The 16,585-nt window shown below is 39.7% G+C and overlaps 1 protein-coding gene across 1 annotated transcript in view; it reads left to right on the top strand.

Annotated features, from left to right (window-relative positions):
- The window catches only part of PKD2 (polycystin 2, transient receptor potential cation channel), an 83,498-nt gene that overhangs the window by 14,303 nt on the left and 52,610 nt on the right, over nucleotides 1-16,585 (top strand). Inside the window, exons 2-3 of the mRNA XM_007951699.2 lie at nucleotides 5-455; nucleotides 9,931-10,044. Of these exons, the coding sequence (XP_007949890.2) occupies nucleotides 5-455; nucleotides 9,931-10,044 (565 nt within the window). The remainder of the gene's footprint in view (nucleotides 1-4; nucleotides 456-9,930; nucleotides 10,045-16,585) is intronic.

Raw genomic sequence — 16,585 nt, 5'->3', positions numbered from 1 at the left:
GGAGATCGAGATGGAGCGCATCCGGCAGGCGGCCGCGCGGGACCCCTCGGCTGGAGCCTCGGCCTCCCCTTCTCCTCCGCTCTCGTCGTGTTCGAGGCAGGCGTGGAGCCGGGACAACCCAGGCTTTGAGGCCGAGGAAGACGAAGAGGATGAGGAGGAAGAGGAGGTGGAAGGAGAAGAAGGGGGAATGGTGGTGGAGATGGACGTGGAGTGGCGTCCGGGCAGCCGGAGGTCGGTCGCTTCCTCGGCAGTGAGCTCCGCGGGAGCCGGGGGCCGGGCGCTGGGGGGCTACCACGGCGCCGGCCACCCGAGTGGGAGGCGGCGCCGGCGAGACGACCAGGGCCGGTCGTGTCCCAGCCCGAACGGCGGCGGGGACCCATTGCATCGCCACCTCCCCACGGACGGGCCGCTGCCTCGAGTGGCCTGGGCCAGGAGGCTGGCTCGTGGGCTGCGAGGTAAGCGCGCGACCCGCCGGGGCTGATGCACAAACCAGAACTGCCGGCAGCCGACCGGAGCCTTCGCCCGCTGCGGGCAGGTTTCGGGGCTCCACCTCGCATCTCCGTTTGCATCCCAGCTTCCCTTTGAAGTGCAATTCCGACCTCTGCTAATTATTCCCTATTTCCGGAACCCAGTGCGGAATTCCACTAAGCCCCTGATGGTGCAACCTTTTTGAGTACACCTTCCTTTTAGGATATGTCATCATATTCCTAAATGTTTTGATTTTACTTCTGGAAGTAAGTGGGAGCCGTATTAGAATGAAAGAATACATAATTGATTTTTTTTTCTTGTAGTGGAAAAAAATGAATATTCTAGTATAACGAATGATGCTTGCAACTATGTATTTGCTTATATCTTAAAGTCAAAATGTAAATTCTGTACTAGTACCCTTGGCCTTCCACTGAGTTTGATGCACGATTGCCCACCTCATCCTTGGAAAGGGTTAACCCTACAGTGTTATCCAAGTTGTGGGAGGAGTGTTGTCTGTAGTCTTGTTTTGGTGATATTGTGTTAGGGTTGTTTTGAGGAGGGGGTTATTGAGGTCACTATAAATAGAATAAAATAATGTCTATGAGAACAGTTATTTGGTTATTTGTAATTCTAGGCATTTTTATAAAACAGTTGCAAAAAAAAGCTTATGTTGTTAGGAAGAAAACTTGGAGATATGTTAACTAAGTTAATGTTCTTTGAAATTTCACCAAAATAGTGAAGTCACCAGATACCAGCTGATAAATGTGTCAGAATTCAGTGTGCCCAACTCTTCAAAAAGCAGGAAAGGAATTTTCAAATTTGCCAATGCTTTTTAAGAAGACACAAATTTTCCAAGAGCAGATGGGATCCTGGTTTTGCAAAGTTTTGTCAGAAGCATGTTTGGAAAAGTTGCATTTGCTCTTACCATGCAAATTATTTTAATCTCTACTTTTTGGCGTTTCCATGCTCAGGTCTTTTGAAATTTCCCTTCTGCCAGTTTTGAAAATCTTGTACACAGAACTATCCAGGTGTTGTTATAACAACCTGATTAAGACCAAGTCAGGCCTAGACACTAATAGTAATCCTACCACTCAGTGACTGATGTTGAACAAGTTGCTTAACCTCTCTGAGCCTCACTGTCTGCATCTATTGGGAAAAAAAAAAAAAAAGATGTACATCACTTCCACTCACATTCTTTTGGCAAAAATCTTGTGTCACATGACCAAGGATAACTGGGAGAGATGCTAGAAAATGTAACATAGCCATGTGTCCAGGAGGGAAGGACTGGACTCTGGTAGACAGGTAGCGATCTGCCATATTAGTGCTAGGGTGCAAATGAAATAGCAGATCTACTCTTTTTTTTTTTTTTTTCCCTAAAATAATCAAGGGAACTCTGGTGACCTTAATGTTGAAGTTAGTATGCTGTTTATATTTGAAAAAGGGGAACTGATTTGGTATCCCTAGCACAAAGAAGACTCAATAGATGTTGCTGACTGCATGAATGTCCTCCTAATGGACTTATTCACCATTTTATTTTGGCATACTCTTATTTAACTGGCAGTTTTCCTGCTTTTTAATCTAAAGAGGTGTGTGTTCATATATTGCAAAAGTTACGAGACTTAAAAAAGATCTGCACTTTGCTGTTGTAGGTAGTATGAGGTGGCCCTTAAACAAACTAAGCATGCAACTCACCACTCTTCATTGCACTCATGGTAGTAAATGCGCAATGACTTACTAATTTAGCCTGTCTTGAGGCTTCGTAATTCAGTCTGATTTCATCAGCAGCACAGTATTATCCTGGATTCTCAATGTTGGGAGAGAGGATAATTTTACCACCCACCCAGGGGACATTTGGCAATGTCTAGAGACATTTTTGGTTGTCACAACTGGGCAGGGATTGCTTCTGACATCTGCTGGTAGAAGCTAGAGATATTGCTAAACATCTTACAATACATAGGATAGGCCCCCCGGCTCAAAATGTCAATAATATGGAGGTGGAGAAACCCTGGTCCTGATTATTAAACTGAATAAGAAATAATAGATTATTTAACACTAACTGTGTACCAAGCATTGTGTTAAACTCTTATGTACATAAAAGTTGAAAAACCAAACCCACTGCTTGGTCCAGTCAATTCTGACTCATAGCAACCTTATGGGACAGAGTAGAACTGCCCCCATAGGGGTTCCAAGGCTGTAATATTTACAGGCACAGACTACCATTCTCCCAAGGAATGGCTGGTGGGTTCAAACCGCTGACCTTTTGGTTCGCAGTTGATCACTTTAACCAGTGCACCACCAGGGCTCCATTTATATACATGTTGTTCCATTTATATGTACATGTTGTTGTTGTTAGTCAACACTGACTCATCACAACCCTGTGTAAAACAGAACGAAACACTGTCAGGCCCTGAGCCATCCTCTCAATCCTTGCTATGCTTGACCCCGTTGTCATGGCCACTGTGTCAATCCATCTTATTGAGGGTCTTCCCCTTTTTACCGTCTATTTTTACCAATCATGCTATCCTTCTCCAGGGAATGGTCCCTTCTGACAACAGGACTGAAGTAGCTGAGACAAAGTCTGGCCATTCTTGCTTCTAAGAAGCATTCAGCTGTGCTTCTTTAAGGACAGACTTATATGTGCATGTTGTTGTTATGTGCCATTGAGTTGTCTTTGACTCATAGTGACCCCTCCTTGGGTTTTTGAGGCCGTATCAGTACGGAAGTAGATTGTCCAGTCTTCCTCCGAGGAGTGGCTAGTGGATTTGAACCACCAACCTTCTGGTTAACAATCAAGTGCCTTAGGCACTACGCCACCAGAGCTCCCTATATGTGCATAGTCTCATTTAATCCTCACAGCAAACCTATGAGATAAGAACAGTTATTATTACCATTTTGTTGACGAGGGAACTAAGACTTATAGAAGTTAAGTGGCTTGTCCAAGGTCACAAGTATTAAGCATTGGAATCAGACTTTAAATCCAGCCATTCTGAACCCAAACAGATACACTGTTCACTACACTATACATCTACGAGCTCTGGTAGCACAGCACCTAAGGCATCTGACTGCTAACCAGAAGGTTAGTGGTTCAAACCTACCAGCCACTCTGCGGAAGCAAAATTGGGCAGTCTACTTCTGTAAAGATATACCACCTCAGAAACCCAAAGGGAGTCACTATGAGTCAGAATCCACTTGACAGCAGTAGGTTTGGTTTTTGGTTTTACACTACATCTAAGTGTCAAGCTTAATTTAGCTAACAGTGTTTCACATTTTTTAGTATAAACATTCATTTATTAGAATATTTAGGAGAAATTATACCAACATAATCTATGTGTATCCAGAGCTTTGATATAAGGAGTCAGAGAGACCACTTTTCCTTTTATTTTAAATTTGAACCTCCATCACTTTTTCATTTTTTATTTGCACTGGAATTTTAAAGAAATTTGATTTTTTAATTTTTATTATGGGGAATTTTTTGAGGGAGAGCTACTCTTTGGAAGTTGTGGTAAAGTTATGGTAGTGTTAGAATTCATGCCGTCAACAAACATTTATTGAGTCTCCTTTGTGCTAGCAACTAGGGATGCCAGTAGGATGTCGAGTTGATTCTGGTTATGGCCACCCATGTGTTTTAGACCACAGCTGTACTCCACAGAGTTTTCAATAGCCAGTTCTTCACAATTAGATCCCCAGGACTTTCTTCCAAGGCACCTCTGGTTGGACTCTGACTTGCAAGGCTTTGGTTAGTAGCAGAGCACTTAACTATCTGCACCACCCAGGGATTCCACTTCTTGTTGTTGTTATGTGCCATCGAGTTGGACCCGACTCATAGCGACCCCTCCTTGGGTTTCTGAGGCAGTATCACTACAGCAGTAGATTGCCCAACCTTCCTTCCGAGGAGTGGCTCATGGGTTTGAGCCATCAGCCTTCTGGTTAGCAGTCAAGTGCCTTAGGCACTATGCTACCAGAGCTCCCAGGGATTCCACTAGGAATACAGAAAGGACTAAAGCAAGGTCCCTCCTCCCAGAGAGCTCAGAGCAAAAGAGATGTTTATAATGGCAGTGCCGGGTCCCAAGTACAGAAGGAGCTCCAAGAAAGAATCAGCTCTAGCTGGGGGAATCAGGAAAGGCTTCAGGGAGGCAGTGAAACTTTTATTAAGTTTTGAAGGCTGAAGGGGATCCGGAGAGAGAAAAATAGCAGAAGCAAAATTATGTAGCTCATGCTATGGAATTGCTACTTTGCAGTTGGAGTCAATAGGCACTTCAGGCAGGGAACTCATGGTCATATGTTAATCTGAAGATAACTCTAGCAAGAATGGAGACGGTAGGGTAAGGTGGATAGTGATGGTTGCCAAGAGACTAGGTCCTTGGGTAGGAGAAGGGTAATGAAGGCTTGGACCAAGGTGATGTGAACTGGGATGGAAGGAGGCTGGATTAAACAGAAGGAGAAGCCATCAGAATTGTGGGGGATAAGAGGAGGGCTTAGTGTAGGATGAACCATGAATTTCTGGCTTGGTACTATTAACCAAAACAGGAGGAAGAGGTTTCCAGAAAAGAAAAGAATGACTTTCTTTTGGGTCATGTGTAAGCTATCTGTGGAATATGCAGTTGGAACAGGCTGTGAGCTGGGGTGTAGACTTGTCTGCACCTTAAGAGAAGGTTGACCGAGAATTAGTGATTCAGGAGTCAGTTATCATATGAGGTAGCAACAGACTATATTCTACAGAAGATGAACGAGTAGTAGTAAAAGTCACTTCTTTCGCACTTTCTAGAGATGTAACTGCAATTCAGACGAATATTGGGAAGACTGATATTTATCCTAATAAACAAAGTCCACATGTATCTTAGCACAAAAAGAGTATTTTCAAGGAGCTCTGGTGGCGTAGTGCCTAAGGCATTTGACTGCTAACCAGAAGGCTGGCAATTCAAACCCACCAGCTTCTACTTGGAAGGAAGGTTGGTTGATTTAGTTCTGTAGAGATACAGCCTCAGAAACCCAAGGAGGGGTTGCCATGAGTTGGAACTGACTTGACAGCAAAGAGGTGGTTGGTTTTTTTGTTTTTGTTTTTGAGAATTTATTCTGGTTATTTATGACCAAATCAAAGTCCATGTGAATCTGATCTTTATGCCATCCTAAAGTCTGGACTAACTGGGTTTCAGAAATATGACATTTTATAGATTGGGACTTGTTTCTGAAGCTATAGATAGGCTTCCTCCAAGTACCTAAGTACTTTGTACATACTATTCCTAATTCCCAGAACAACGGCACAGAGACAGTGCTCTTGTTCCATTATCAGGTAAGGAAATGGAGTCTTGTAGTGTTAAGCTAAGTGGCTAACTTAATCAGTGGCTGAGCCCTCATTTGAACACAGGTCGGGTTCTAAACCCCCACATTGCTCTGCGTCATGATCAGTTAGTCTTAGATATTTGGTGTATTTCACATGGGACTGAGTTTTGTGTAGCAACAGATCTAGGCTATTATGTGGCCAGAGATACCTCAGAACCTTTTGACCATGGAGATTGTAAGATATGGAAAGAGGCTACCTTGTGTGTTTTGATGCCTGTTTCTTCTAGAAGAGAAAGAGGAAAGAAAAGACTTAGTCTTCCTAAAATTCTAAAATTATATCTTGGTCATTGTTAATTGAATTGTATAAGCTGTCTTTTTGGGTCATCCATAAGGATTGTTAATGTCAGTTGATTTTTTTTTTCCTTAAACATAGTGACATGTCTTCATGACTTATCTGCTGTGAATGGAGGAACTTAGCACTTGATTGTAAAAAACCTTTTGAACTGGAGTATTTATAGCTGAAATGATATATCTGGGGATTACTTCAAAGGAAATGGGAAGGAACAGGTGAGGGTTTAGATGAGCCCAGGCTAGTTGAAGCTGGATAATAGATACATTTGTAGTTGTTAGGTGCCCTCAAGTCGGCTCTGACTCTCAATACTCTGTCCTGCGCCATCCTCACAATCCTTGTGATAGATACATTCCAAAAACCAAACCAAACCCACTGTTACTGAGTCAATTCTGACTCATAGCAGCCCCCATTGGGTTCCCAAGATTGTAAATCTTTACAGAAGTAGATTGCTTCATCTTCCTCCCACAGAGCAGCTGGTGGGTTTGAACCCCTGACCTTTTCTTAGCAGACAAATGTCTTACCCACTACGTTATCAGGGCTTTTTTTTGATAGATACATTATGGATTCATTATACAGTTTTCTCTATTTTTGTATATGTCTGATAATTTCCAAATAAAAAATTTTTTAAAGCTCTTGGAGAAAATAGTTACAAAGCCAATTTTTTTTTTTCATTCTACTATTTATGTTTGGGACATCTGTGTTTTGGGTTATCCAAATGACAGAGTCCCTATATTTATATTAAGAAGTAACATTGTGCAGAGAAATACACTGTTTAGACGATGTGCTCCAAGTTTGGGAGCTGGTATCAGTTCATCACCGCCACAACCAGTTGCCGTTGAGTCAGTTCTGATTCCTGGAGACTAGGTGTGTGTCAAAGTAGACTTGTGCTCCATAGACTTTTCAGTAGCTGAATGTTTAGAAGTAGATTCCTGGGCTGTTCTTCCCAGGCATCTCTGGGTGGACTTGAAACTCCAGCCTGTTAGGTTAGCAGCTGAGCATTTTAACTGTTTGCACCAGGGACCCCTGGAGTTAGTTTAGTACCCTCTTAAACTTGGAAAGAAGTTGAAGACAACTTACATTCTGAATGTAAGTTCTGGAATGCTGAGAAAGTACTCCCACCACAACTGGGGTAACTGAGGGAAAAGACAATAGTTGATTTTGAAGGATGCTGCTTTATCTTTAACCTTTTTTAAAAAAACAGTCTTTTTTTTAAGATCAGTTTTAGTGTATGGGAATATTGTGCAGAAAGTACATAGAGTTCCTCTCCCCCTGCCTACTATTTCTTCTGTTATTAACATCTTGCTTTTGGTGGTACATTTATGAAAATTGTGAACCAATACTGATACATTGTTAACTAATGTCCATAGTTGACATTAGGGTTCACTCTTTGTTTTACACATCTTAATCATTTTTATTACATCACCTGTGCTAATCATGGAAAGTATTTGGCTACAAGATAGGTATTTTTCCTATTGGTGGGTGCAGTCATTTCTCTCTTATCAGAATGTAAAAGGGTCCCTATGTCCTAAGGAGGGGGAGCTCTGGTGACATAATGCCTAAGGCATTTGACTGCTAACCAGAAGTCTAGCAGTTCAAACCCACCAGTCACTCCTCAGAAGGAAGGTTGGACAATCTACTTCCGTAGTGATAACCGCCTTGAAAACCCAAGGAGGGTTTTTTTTTTTTTTTAATGTCCTAAGGTAGACCTTACACACCCAGTAGGAACATTGGATTAAAATTTTAAAATAGTAATTGTTTGAGGAGGTAATAGAGTAATTTAGAAAATGTAAACACCTGAAAGTACTGTACTTAAAAATATAAATCAGAGGACTTATTTTCATTTGTAGTGTTTGATTCAAGGGCATAATTAATTTGCTGGGTTTAGCTTGAGTAAAAGTTGATAGGGGTTTGTGTTTTCTATTTATAGGTCAAGCACTGCCATTTGTAAATATTAAGAACCATGACTAGTCCTTAGTGCATAGTTGTTTATAAACTATGGGAAAGAGTGAAATCACTGAACCGTAAGGTAGGGTAATAGATCAGCAGTTTCTGCTCTTGTGTAGATTTGAAACCTGGCCTCCAAAAGAAATATACCCAAATAAACGGTGTGGTTGTGTCCAGGGCTACTGAGCCTAGTCTTTGGCTGTGTCTGTGTTATTCTGAGTTGTAATTTTCCATGTCATCTAAATTTGTAATAATTCTTTAATATGATAGAATTTCAACGAACAAATATTCTGCTTGCTGCATTTCTTTGGAATGAGTAATTCCCTGACAACTACCAGATCTTGGCAGCAGCAAACTTGGTCATAAGTTATGTTCCACTTTCAATGTGGTGAAACCTATGATGCGTAACACAGTGTCTTTGAATTCAGATGCTGATTTTCTTAAAGGAAATTTGCAAGGGAAAAGCAGAGGGAATGAAAGAGCCCCATTTATGAGTAGGACTAATATATTATTATAAAACTTAAAAAATACGTAAACCCTAGCAATGAGATCATTTCTTCGAAGCAAAAGATTGTATACTATTTTTGTCTTTATTCTGCATGGCTTGCCTGTGGGTTAAGCAGCTATGTGAGTTTAAGTCATTGAAGGAGTTAAGGTACGTGAAATAAAAATGTGGGCAATGTGAAGGTGCCAAATTGGTTTCCATTAAGAGGCTTACCTCATTGAAAGCTTTGAGAAGATTTGCTTTTATTTATTTTTTTTTTTTTTAGTGCTAAGGTTCTTCCAAGTAACCAGCAATGTGACTTTGGCTCTCACTGTTCATTAACAGGGGTTTGGATGGCCACCATGCCTGTCTGCTGGTGGAGTCCAATGCCGCTGTAACTGGCTTTCTTCAGTAAGCTCACGGAAGGTTATGTCATCCATCCTCTTAGCCAGCCCAACACTTTTTCCATCTGTTAAAATATAGAACATGGCTGCTGATTTTGCTTTTTCAACAAAGAGAGAGAGAGAAACTGGATAAGTTGTTACTTTTAAAAGATAATGTGTTAATTGGATTTTGAAAATTCTATTTTGCTAAGCATGCAGTCACCATGTTAGTTATTCAATTTCGTGATAGGACAGAGACAGGTACAGAGCAGAGCTTTTATGCTAGTGCTTAGAAATTTCAGAGGTTTTCCTATTGAAATGATATTTCAGCGGCACTTCTTTTCATTAGAGGTGTTGTTTGCATTGTAATCACATCATGTGCTTAACTAGGTTTAGTAACAGGATAATTACCAGGTCATATCATCCCCCAAATAGGAGTAACTGGTATGTTATGCACTGTTATTTAAGCTCCTTTTTTATTCGGTCCCATTTCCTATTCTTTTTCGAGATTTTTACTTAGATATTTGCTAATGGGTTTAGATGTTTAGAAAAATGATCAGATATTTACCTTGTGTTTTGTACATTTTGCTGACTTGTTCTTAAATAAAAGATAAAAAAAAACAGTTGCCGTCAAGTCGATTCCAATTCATGGTGACCTCATGTGTTGAGTAGAATGATACTCCGTAAGATTTTCAGCATCTGATCTTTCAGAAGTAGATCAGCAGGCCTTTCTTCCAAGGTGCCTCTGGGTAGATTTGAACCTTCAACCTTTTGGTTAGCAGTCAGAGCATTAACCAGTCAGAATCGGCTTGACATCAACTGGTTAAATAAGAGGTACTCCTGCTAAAACAATTTCTCAGTTGCGTTTGAAGTGTGCTACTATGTACGTGTTCAGATGTGTGTGTGTGTGTGTGTGTATGATTAAAGGTTGTACTTTTCATTTTCTGTTTTATCCCTTTTGCCATTTATGAGATTTTTTAAATGAAATGATATTTTTTTCTTCCATTATTATTTTAAAGGTCTCTGGGGAACAAGACTCATGGAGGAAAGCAACACTAACCGAGAGAAATACCTTAAAAGTGTTTTACGGGAACTGGTCACATACCTCCTTTTTCTCATAGTCTTGTGTATCTGTAAGTAGAATATTTCTTTCCATGAATGGAATTGAAAATATTTGACCTGTCAAAATTTTAACAAAAAGAAAGTGTCTGTGCTGCAGAAGGGTTAGTTCAGAAGTCTTTTCACCTTTGTGTTCAGCTCCAACTTAGTATTTGGGAAAGTTCTCCTCTTTACTTGAAAACTCAGGTAAACATTAATTAAAATTTGGCATTACCGGACTGGCCAGCTCACTATATATTGTGATCATTTTTACTATGAGATGTGCATGACCGCCATTCAGATACCGAAAAAAACAAGTGAAAGGATTTTTACATGGGATTTCTTAACCATAAATATAGCATCGCTATTATTGCATTAAGGATACCTGGTGGCACAGTGCCTAAGTGTTCATCTGCTAACTGAAAGGTCAGCAATTTGAACCCAACAGCCTTTCTGTGGGAGAAAGATGTGGCAGTCTGCCTCCGTAAAGATTACAGTCTTGTAAATGCTATGGGACCATCCTACTCTGTCCTATAGAGTCGCTATGAGTCAGGCTTGACTTAACTGCCATGAGTTTTTTTTGTTTGTTTGTTTTATTATTGCCTAAATTAGCATAAAGCCTACATAAGAATTGTTTTCAACAAAATGACTTTCTAAGTTTAATGTTGGGGAAATATAAATAACATCATCTAATATTATTTTCGGGAGCTCTGGTAGCATAGTGGCTAAGACACTTGCCTGCTAACCAGACGGCTGGTGGTTCAAACCCACCAGCCACTCCTCGGAAGGAAGGTTGGGCAATCCTACTTCCGTAGTGATACTGCCTCGGAAACCCAAGGAGGGGTCGCTATGAGTCGGGTTTGACTCAATGGCACATAACAACAACAACAACAACAATATTATTTTCATTAAAGTAAATATTTAAGTCTCTCTTTTAGGGGGGTTTGTTTTTTTGGATTTGGATATGTTGTATCGTGCCCTCATTTTAATTCAAGATTTCTTCCAAATCCTCAGTGATAGATTTGCATTTTATGATAGATTCACCAAGCAGACCTTCTGTAATCCTATTTATATCTTTCTTTATTTAGGTATCTAACTCACTCAAGAGAAATAGCATTATTTGTAAGAGTAACCCATATATATTAGTAAGTACTTTCATAGTGAATTCGAAGCAAGGTTTCAAGTAAGAATAACTTCTAAATTTCAAAGAAAATGGTATTACTCAGTTCCCTTGTTATTTCTACTCTCTTAGTTAAAGAGACTTATTTGAAAAACAGAGGAGCTAAAATTACATTGGTAAGGTGGAAAGTAAGCTTTTGATGGGCACTTAGCTGCTCTCAATGAGCTAATTCAGGCATTGTCAATGATTTTTAAGAAGAATTTTGCTCTTGCTACTGTTATATGACAAATACCATCTTAGAATCTTTACATATGTTATTTCTATTCTTTACAACAATCTTTCAAAATAAATGATTTACAGATGGGAAAACAAAGGCTCAGAGAGGTTAAGTAACTTTCCCAAGTTTACTCAGCTTTTAAGTAGTAGGTTTTACAACCAATTGAACCCAGGTCTCTCTGATGCAAATTACCTATACTTTTCCTATTATGTCAAGCTGCCCTCCAGAACTCTTAATTGTTCATATAAAGGTTATATTCAAGAGCAGAGAATTAAGTATATTATCTCAATTAACCACAGAATAATGAGTTTGTTATTCTTGGTCATTTGATAATTATATTAAAGGCAGGATTTTAAACCTAGTAATTAGAAAGATGGTTTCTGTTATAACCAAATACCTTAAGGAAATGAGTTGCTGGGTATGGAGGCTCAAGACCATAGTCTCAGGGGACACCAAGGTCAATTGGCATAACATAGTCCACAAAGACAGTGTTCTACACCCTACTTTGGTAGGTAGTGACTGGGGTCTGAAAAGCTTGTGAGCAGCCATCTAAGGTGTAACTATTAGCCTCTCCCCATTGAGCACAAAGAAGAGTGAAAAAAGTCACAGATGCATGGAAACAGTTGGTCCAAAGGACTAGTGAAACTCATGAACCCCAGCCTCCACGACCCTGAGACCAGAAGAACTAAGTGGTGCCTGGTTACCACTGCTGACCACTCTGACAGGGATCACAGTTAGAGGTCCGAGAGAGAGTGGGGGGAAATGTGGAACAAACTCAAAATCGTAAAAAAGACCAGGATTAAAAGACTGGTGGAACCCCCGAGACTATGACCTTTAGATACCTTCAATCCAGGAGCTAAACTTAACCCCCATGATGCAAGTGTCAGCCAAACCATAGACAGGCCTATAAGGTGAACATTAGTATCAGGAGGATATGCACTTATTAGAAAAATCAGGCATATGAGATCAAGAGGACAGCATTTGCTCAAGGATAGAGCTAGGAAGCAGGAGGGGATGGAAAGGAATGATGAAGGGAATGGGTAGGCATGGGGAGAAAATTGGAAGAATTCTGTTACAGTATGGGGATTGTAATAAATGTTACAAAGCACAATGTGTATGGATTGTTGAATGGAAAACCAATTTGTTTTGTAAACTTTCACCCAAATAAAAACAAAAAATGATGGTTTCTGAGCAATGAGGAAAGGAATCACTAGGACCCAGTAAAACTTTGCTAGGAGTGAATCATGCCTGTTTATCTTCCCTTCCTTTTAAATTTTGGTCAACAGCTGATAGATCAGGGGAAAGGTAGAGTTACTCAGATAGGCATTTAAAAACTCTATCATTCTGTTGCATAAACCTTTGAGCTGCATGATTACCAACTTTGTGAACTCTACCCAATGAGCTTTAATTAATGGACTGATGTTGTTGGATCAATTTTGCTTTATATATTTCTTATTTATTTATTTACTTCTTATTTCGTATTTATTTATTTATTTATTATTATTTTTACTTGCCTTAGACAAAGTACAGTCAGAATACTCTTTAGAAGCAAGGATGCCAAGACTTCATTTCACATACTTTGGACATGTTATCAGGAGGGACATCATGTCCCTGGAGAAGGATGTCATACTTTGTAAAGTAGAGGGTCAGAGAAAAAGAAGAAGACCCTCAATGAGATAGCTTAACACAGTGGTTCCAAAAGGGGCTGAAACATGGCAACATTGTGCAGAAAAGGCAGGACCAGTCAGTGTTTTGTTCTGTTGTGAGAGTCCATAGCACCTAACAACACAGATAAGAATGTTGTTGATAGCAACTCTACTGATAATATGAAGCTGAAAGGACTAGCTGATATGAAGATGACTGAATCTAGATCCAAGATCATTTCAACAGATTGGAATGATGAGGAGATACTAGTATAATGAAATTTAACAGGGCTGAATGAAAGGCCTCCACTGCAATCCAGGAAAAAGTACTCAAGTAATAGCTGAGGACAAAACACTTTATGGTTTTGGGAGGAGATTAAAGAATCATTTTTATTATGAGGCAACCCCAAGAGTCAGGCAATGTTAAGATGCATGAACCACGGTGTAGAATTTGGAATGAAACAGCTCGTGGCCCACTTTGCTGCTACTCCTCAGTGGTCAAGCTTCTGTGCTTTTAAAGGAACTGAGATAAACAAAACATGTGCCAGGGAAGTTTTATTATATGGGAAAGACTCAAAATCATGTCTCCAGTCACATGATCAGCAGCTGAAGGAACTAGAAAGATTTAGCCTAGAAGAGACTGGAGATTTTATGTCTTTCACCAAACTTTGAAGGGCTACTAGAAAAGAGACATGTAAAGAGAAATTGGGCATATTATCTTTTTTTTTTTTTTTTTTAAAAAAAGCTCTTGAAGATTCTGATATTCAGGCATTATTGGGGACCACTGTGTTCTGGTCTGACTTACAGGCTAACCTTATATTTTACATAGGGAAAACTGTGGATATGTAATACTTGAACCTTCATATTAATTCTGATCAACCTGTATATTTCAGACTACTGCAGCTTAATATTTAAGCACCATTTCTATGCAGGAAGCAAACTGAGAACACCTTAGAACATAGAGTTAAAAATGTCACATCTCTTCCTTTGCAACTTTTAATTAATGAATACACCATTGCTAACTTTTGTCATTTCTTAGATAACATGTTTTGAGAAGTAATGTCACTTTTAAAAGCATAAGACATTCATTTCTAAATAAGTAGCAGAAACTTTCAGAAAATTACTAAGAAGAAGAAACTGAGAAGATGGATGTTGTTCATATGCTTCTGACAATTATGAACTTAAATAACCTCTTTTTTCTTAGGTTTCTTTTTGGGTAGGCCAAGTCTCAGAAAATTTAAAAAGAGCATTTGAAAAAAAAACCATTACCATCAAGTTGGTTCTGACTCTTGGCAGCTCCATGTGTGATAGAGTGGAATTAAGCTCCATAGGCTTTTCACTGACTCTTAGCTTTACAAGGGAGCTCTGGTAGCATAGTGCCTAAGGCACTTGACTGCTAACCTGAAGGCTGGCGGTTCAAACCCACCAGCCACCCCTTGGAAGGGAGATGGGGCAATCTACTTCCATAGTAATACTGCCTCGGAAACCCAAGGAGGGGTCGCAGTGAGTCAGGTCCAACTTGACGGCACATAACAACAACAACAACAACAATCTTTACAAGGAACCCTAGTGGTATAGTGGTTAAGCACTGGGCTGCTAACCAAAGGTTGGCAGTTTGAATCCACCAACTGCTGTGTGGGAGAAAGATGGGACAGTCTGCTTTGGTAAAGATTACAGCCTTGGAAGCCATATTGGGGCAGTTTTATTCTCTGTCCTATAGGGCCACTGTGAATTGGAATCAACTCAGTGGCAAGGAGTTTTTTGGTTTGGTAATCAGACAACCAGGTTTTTCTTCTGAGGCACTGTTGTTGTTATGTGCTGTAGAGTCACCTCCGACTCATAGAGACCCCTCCTTGGGTTTCCAAGGTGGTATTATTATGGAAGTAGATTGCCCAGTCTTCCTTCCGAGGAGTGGCTGGTGGGTTTGAACGCCAACCTTCTGGTTAGGAGTCAAGTGCCTTAGGCACTGCACCACCAGAGCTCCCCTTTGCTACCAGAGCTCTGCTGGGTGAGCTCAAGCCACCAACCTTACCTTTAGGTTAGCAGCAAATCACAAACCATTTGTGCCACCAGGCTCCTTAAAAAGAGCATATGCCCTATTAAAGTTCATGAAGACCTTATTATTATTAATAAAAACTGGCCTAGGGATATTAAATTAATATTCAATGTATTAAAATTACAAATACAAAAATAAAAATGTTTCCTTAATCTTTTATATTCAATTTACAAATATTTTTATTCTTTTTATAAATCAAGTAAATTAAGAAAAATGTTTCTGAAGAAAAAAGCTTGCTTTTAGCACTTAGTTAAATTCAAAGTGGTCAATTTTTCTCCCTTTTTTTTTTCATTCAACAAACATTTATTACTGAATGGCTGCCATATAACAAGTGCAATCCTAGGCTAAATTAAAATAAATTGTATGTAAGTCATGAGCACGTAAAATACTTATCAGCATAGTCTAGTAAACACACATTCATCCGTTTCTGAAATACCTTTATGTTTTATCTTTACTTAGCCACAATTAGTGGAATTTAGGAGAAAGATGTAATCTCTTCAGAACAGGCAAACTACAAGGTCAAGTTAGAATAAACAAATCACTTTGTACCTTGTTTTGATTTTCCAAGTTTGACCTCTGATTGATTTAAATACTTTTTCCATTGACTATTATCAAAACAGAACTTTTTATCTTAAACCCAAACCAAATCAAAGGCATTGCCATGGAGTCGATTCTGACTCATAGCAACCCCCATTGGGTTTCCAAGGCTGTAAATATTTATGGAAGTAGATCGCCCCATCTTCCTTCCATAGAGCAGCTAGTAAGTTTGAACTGCAAACCTTCTGGTTAGCAGTCAAATTCCTTAGGCACTGTGCCACCATAACTCCTTTTTTAATTTTAAAAAGCTGTGCTAAAGAGATAATAATAAAACAATAATTGCTACTTGTAAGTAGCTTACTATCAGTCAGGTACCATGCAGAATGTTTTACTATATTCACTCATTAAACTTCACAGCATATTGTTGTTGTTAGGTGCCGAGTCAGCTCCTACTCTTAGTGACTCTGTGTATAACAGAATGAAACACTGCCCAATCCTGTGCCAGCCTCACAATCCCTGCTATATCTGAGCCTATCATTGCAGCCACTGTGTCAATCCACCTCATGGAGGGCCTTCCCCTTTTTTGTTAACCCTCCACTTTACCAAGCATGATATCCTTCTCCAGGGAATGGTCCCTTCTGAAAACATGAACAAAGTAACTAAGGTAAAGTCTGGCCATCCTCACTCCCAAGGAGCTTTCTGGCTGCACCTCTTCCAGGACAGATTTGTTAGTTCTTTTGGCAGTCCATGGATGTTTCAAGATCTATCCTGAAGTACAGTGTTGTCAGTAATAGGATAATAGCCATACACCTACAAGGAAGACCAGTTAATATTGCTATTATTCAAATTTATGCACCAACCACTAAAGCCAACAATGAGGAAAATTGAAGACTTTTACCAACTTCTACAGTCTGAAATTGACCAAACATGCAGTCAAGATGTG

Source organism: Orycteropus afer, unplaced genomic scaffold, assembly GCF_000298275.1.
Source record: "Orycteropus afer afer isolate SDZICR_OR568_19922 unplaced genomic scaffold, OryAfe1.0 scaffold00309, whole genome shotgun sequence".
NCBI classification, from domain to species: Eukaryota; Metazoa; Chordata; class Mammalia; order Tubulidentata; family Orycteropodidae; genus Orycteropus; species Orycteropus afer.
The sequence above is the reverse complement of the archived record's forward strand: the minus strand, read 5'-3'. Positions and strand labels throughout refer to the sequence as shown.